This window comes from Oryzias melastigma, linkage group LG1 (genome assembly GCF_002922805.2).
Source record: "Oryzias melastigma strain HK-1 linkage group LG1, ASM292280v2, whole genome shotgun sequence".
NCBI classification, from domain to species: Eukaryota; Metazoa; Chordata; class Actinopteri; order Beloniformes; family Adrianichthyidae; genus Oryzias; species Oryzias melastigma.
Genome location: NC_050512.1, coordinates 10880321 through 10886320, shown reverse-complemented (window position 1 = coordinate 10886320; position 6000 = coordinate 10880321). Strand labels below are relative to the sequence as shown.

Sequence of the window (6000 nt, the reverse complement as noted above, 5' to 3'; positions counted from 1 at the left end):
GGAAAATGGAATGAATGGCTCACAATCACACACGATCACGACACTGCCCTCTGGTGGAAGATTATATATTGCTCTTTTTTTCCCTTCAACAATGGAAAATGTGCCTCTACATAACGCATCACGTTACTGGAAAGATAAAATCTGTTTTTAATATTATTATAATATATGTCACTTTATATCATTAATACATATTAATACAAAATCAGACGTAAACAAACAATTTTAATTTCCATAGATAGTTAAACTGACAAAATACAAATAAAATAATAAGTGTATTATATTCTTACAAAATAGACAGAGCCTTTCCCGCCATTAACAGTTATTGCAGTGCTTATTATTAATCATATTTGAAAATGTTTCCTGAGAATGAATCTGAATTTTGTTTATTGTTAGTGTATGCACAATTATGCTCTCCAAGTATTTAAAAGAATAGATAAAAAACAAGGTTGTAAAAATAAAAATATGTTTTAATATAAAACGCAAAACATAAAAAATCTGAAATATGTTAGGTCAAAAAAGTACATCCAGTGTCACAGAGGGGTAATAGAATTTCTAAAGGATATTCTGATTCTGACTTACATGTACGGTATTTTTATCACAGAAGTTCTGTTTTCAGGTGTTATGGTTCAGAGTGTTCTTCCTATAGTTTATTTAGCATGTCATCTGTTTTGCATTCCTCTTAGACATTTTTATGAGAGTTTTTGCTTACAGAAAACCTTTTTAGCGAAGAGAAAAAAAAGTGCGATACATAACTTTTCTATGTTGCCAAAGCTGGAAGACTCATGTCCTCCTTCCTTGATCTCAAATGATGGGACACCAAACCAGTGGTTAAGTGGTAGAGTCCATCTTGAGGCTGTGAGATTGTGGATTGGAATTCACATTTAGGTCATACCAAGATATTCACATTAGAACCCTGCTTAATAGCTCAACTTGAGCTCACTCCTCCTGTAGGCTATGGGTCAAATGCTGAGAACTCATGTTACACACCCTAACTTTTGAATCAAAAGGGTTATTATTACTCCAGAGAGCAACATTTTAAAAAATGTATTCTAAACAATTCAAAAATGTCCTAGACAGTGTCCTTTAAAAATATGGGACCAATGTCTGATCATAATCACCACAGCTATGTTTGACAAAAACAATGTATCAGCACAAACATCTCTGTCCGTCAACAATAAGAGTTGACAGTGATAAATTGAGCCTGTTTTGCCACCACAGAAGCCATCCATTAATCATTTGGATGACCTTGAAGCCTAACAAATAGAGTATTTTATAATTTAATGTGACGACATTCCTTTTATGGCTAAACTGGATTGGAGCTGGATGACAAATTGAGTTTTTCCACCGATTATATAAGAATGTAGATTTAAGCCTAGAAGATTTACTGCTGTCGAAACTTTGGAAAAATGTCCGACCGAAAATTCAAACCTGAAAAAAATTACTCTTCCATGTCAGTGAAAGGAGTGGTTGATGGTGACGACCAAAACCAGGCGTCTTCAGTCAATCAAGATGTGGAATCTCCTCCGTCAGCTAATCAGGACCAGTGTGGGAAGAGTGCTGGTCACAGGCAGGGTTGAGACTCTTGAGGACCCGTTCTGACCGTAATCTTTCTGGACCGAGACTGAAATCTAATTTTTGAAAACCAAGAACATGATTTCCTCATCAAACAACTAAAGCCTTTTAAAATGACTACACACTGAAAGTGGAAATGAGATTGATCTCAAACAGAATCACACAGAATAGAGGTCTAATTACTTAAGTGAAAAACACTCATGAGCCATTTTACTAGACACACCTGTCCAACCGATTATTAATGCAAAATTATAATCAGCCAATCACATGGCAGCACTTTAATATACTTAGGCCATGTAGACATGGTCAAGATGATCAGCTGCAGTTCAAATTCAGCATCAGAAAGGTGACTAAAGAGAATTTGAAGGTGGTTGTTGGTGCCAGACGGGCTGGTCCTCAGAAACTGATTATCTACTGGAATTTTCATCCACAACCATACCTGCGGTTGACAGAGAATGGTCAGAAAAAGAGAAAATATCCATGATGATACCAGAGGTCAGAGGAGAATGGCCAGATCGGTTCCAGGTGATAGAAAGACAACAGGAACTCCACTGGTTACGACCGAGATCCGTAGAAGAACAGAAGAACATCTCTGAAGAACAACATGTTGAGGCAGATGGGCAGCAGCAGCAGAAGACCACACTGGAGATCACTGCTGGAAACTGATTCATATAGATTCAACAAAATTGGACAATAGAAGACCCAACATATGTTGCCTAGTTTGATGAGTCTACATTTCTACTGCGACATTCGGATGGTTAGGTCAGAATTTGTATTAAAATATTATTTGTATCAACAGATTGTTGGTGGATATTTTCTTGGCACACTTTAGACCCCTTAGTACCAATTGATCATTGTTACAACATCAGAGCCTATCTGAGTATTGTTGCTGACCATGTCCATCCCTTTATGACCACAGAGTACCATCTTTAGATGCTGCTTACAGCAGGATAAGGCATCATATCATGAAGCTGGAATAATCTCAGACTAGTTTCCTGAACATGACAATGAGTTCACTGGACTCTAATGATCTGCATAGTCACCAGATCTCAACCCAATGGAGAACCTTTGGGATGTGGTGGAACAGGAGGCTATTGTGTCAACATGGACCAAACTCTCTGAGGAATGGTTGCACTACCTTTTTGAATCTATCCCACCAAGGAATAAGGCAGTTCTGAAGGAAAAAGGGGGTCAAACCCGGAACTAGTAAAGAGGCCGGTGAGTGTAAAGAAAGAAGCCAGTGATTTACCCCAACTCTAGGAAACAGTCTGAACCAAAGACCTTCACAGAATGTTGTTCGTCTATCCTTTTCCATCCACACAGAGACAGACAGCCAATCAAACTCACCTTTACACTTAAGGTACAATTTAGAATCATGTGCATGAACACACAAAAAGCCCAGCTGGGATGCAAACTAAGGCTTTTCTCACTGTGAAGCAAGAGTGCTGACCTCAACACCACCAGTGTGACTAGTATGAAAGTGAAAGTTTAAAAAAGTTAGCCTTTATTTATTCTTTATACTGTGAGAATAAAAAAAAATAGGACAACATAAACACTAAGACACTTTTTCTATGCTTCAATATTCACTGCAATTCAGAAACTATACATTAAAGTAATTTGTAAAACACCACAAAGATCAGCAAATGTACTATTATCTGTATGTACTTTCTTTAGATTTCTGAAATTAACTTGATAAAAGTGAAAAATTGAGACATTTTATGTGTGAAAATTGAACTCCAGGAAATAGCTTTTCTTGGTTTTGCACTTCTTGGTAGCCTACATTTTCCAACAATAAACCCCCTACTGTATTGCTGAGCTACCCTCCTTTATTTGGTCAGTTTATGGCGAACCTGCTCGACTTGATCTTTACCTGCTGTTGTGTGTGTGTTTGTGTGAGCACACGCCTTCCATGCGAATGTTTGTTTGCACGCAGATATGCAAATGAATTCTCAGATCCATAAGCAGGCTTTAAGCGTGTATCACTAAATCACAGATTTGGTTTCAAGGAAAGTGGCTCTATTAGGAAAAATATCCCTGAGATCACCCTGAGGTGAAATCTCTTCTTATCTTTTGTTGTGCTTCACCCTTATTTTGGTGTTTTGTGCCGCTATGGGTGCAGTGGAAACACAATTTCCCAGGACAGTGTCACTGGGAAAAATCATATTTACGACCACTTAAGATGAAACACAAGAACAATTATGATAAAACTGCTTGTTCAGACATGAAATGTTATAATAATAGTGCTAGATTTGAGGTTTTTCGCGCGGCTGCTTTCATTCACTCCTCTTGATTATTCATTTTGGGTTAACATCAGTTCACACAGATTCCTACACAGACTCGAACACGAGTGCAGTTTTCAGTGATAGAAAACATCTCTTTTGTCCACTGGTTCTGCCCCCTTGCAGCTCAGAGGAGTCAGCCCTCATCATTTGTGCCATTGTCACAAGGCTACACACCCTGAACTGGTACACTTGTGTCTCAGGTGAGTCAGTAGAGAGGCTGGGCTTCACATTCATGCACAGCGGATGAAGACTGACACCTCAAGCAGAAATCGGTAAGAAACTCATCACATTTTATTTCAGTTATCTGAATTTTGTTTTGCTTTTTTATTCGTTTTTAGAACTCTGTAAACTCTATTTGCCCTTTTGGAAAATGTAGAAAAAAGCTGAGTTGTGTTTAGATGAAACTCGATATATGCTGGCTACAAACTAGCAGATTGTTAATCTAAAGAATCATAACATTACTGTCAGGCGTTACACTACAACAGGGATCTGCACCCTGAGGCTCCGGATCCTTGTGGATCTTTTATCTCTGCATACTGGCTCTCTGGCTAAAGAAATATAAAATAATAGTGTTAAAATAATAAAAAAATAAAAAAATTAGCATTTAAGTTTATAAATCTACGATAAACTACGTAAATGTTTTTACATCCCTGCTGACTTGAAGAGGCCTTGTTTGCTCTTTGCTTCCTCCAGAACACTCCAATTTCAAATACTACACAAAAATTTGGTAAAAAGTTTGATCCTTTATTAGTTTAAAGCACAGATAATCTAATGCTATCTGGGGCTGCATTGGAATGATCCAATCTGGAACGAGGCATCTTTTATTTTGAAAGGAAATCATACCAACTTTTTATTAAACGTAAAAAATGTCAAGAGTAAAAAAATATTTGATATGTTGAGAAAATGCTAGTTTCTTTTAATATTTCTGCTTTTATTCATGCCACGAAAGAAGCATAATTTATATTTATTATGAAAAATAAATTGTAATCATAAATAAGACTTTGCGGTTCCTACAAAGTTTTGATCAGTAAAAAATAAACCTAAATGGCTCTTTTACTGTTAAAGATTGCAGATCCCTGCACTGGAAAAACATACTGACTGATGTTTTAAATATATTTTATTCAATTTGGATTTCTGGATCAAAGTATCTCCTGAAAATGTCTTAAAAACGTTACAGAGAAAATGTTATATTTAAAGGAATGTTATCTATCTATCTATCTATCTATCTATCTATCTATCTATCTATCTATCTATCTATCTATCTATCTATCTATCTATCTATCTTTCTATCTTTAGTGAATGATTTTAGAAGTGGACATCAGAAAAGGAAAAAGGGTTTTTTTTTTTTCGTAACAGTGTCACACCTCTTCTCATAAATAGAATCTTTGAAAATAGATTATTAGTCATAAAGAATCAGAACAAAGAGACTTTTCTTTGGTCAGCCTGGCAAATGTTTGAATGAGTGAACTTAGGTAAACATTGAACTTGTCACATCAATATGGAGATTGATATGAACCAATAATAACCCACAGGTTGCACATTACTTTTGTTTTTATAGTTAATGCGATCAAATTTAGAATATACTCAGTACATAGTCTTATTTGGTCTTTTTTAAGATAATTATTATAATAAATACAAAACTAAAATTCTTTTTTTCTGGGATTCCATTCTACTTGTGTTGACACTAATGTGTTGACGTTGTCATGTTGATGAGAAACTTTCCACCGGTGGTCACATTTTTTTAAACAAGCAGTTTGTAAGATAAAGACGTTTCTGTCCTTAAAGGCAACAGTCAAACATTGAGCAGAAATGACTAATCCTAATGATTGATTATCTACATATTCGTGCTTTTCATTTGTTTGAATGTTCACAAAATGTTAAGTTGAAGTTTCATCTGACTTCTCATCTGTGGTCTGAAGAAAACTAGAAAAAGTACAAATAAATGAAAGCTATAAAATTAAACGCAGAAAGTTAAAAATCAACATTTGATTTAACTGCAAGAGTTTTAGATTTCTTTAATCTCTTTTTTATTTCTAAACTGCAGAAAGTCTGTTGATACCTCCAGCAAGATAGATTAAATGGGATTTTTTTTTAAATACTCTAAAAAATGGTTTGTATGCCTTTTAAAGGGATCGTCAATCCTCCA

General features: G+C 35.6%; 1 protein-coding gene across 2 annotated transcripts in view; it reads left to right on the top strand.

The window, feature by feature from the left end:
* Positions 1 to 3809: 3809 nt before the first annotated feature.
* The window catches only part of LOC118598699, a 219314-nt gene continuing 217123 nt past the window's right edge, over positions 3810 to 6000 (top strand). Inside the window, exon 1 of one of the 2 annotated variants that reach the window (XM_036211660.1) lies at positions 3810 to 4126. In XM_036211660.1, coding sequence (XP_036067553.1) covers positions 4098 to 4126 — 29 coding nt within the window. In that variant the 5' untranslated portion in view covers positions 3810 to 4097. The remainder of the gene's footprint in view (positions 4127 to 6000) is intronic. The other variant, XM_036211676.1, reaches the window with a different exon arrangement.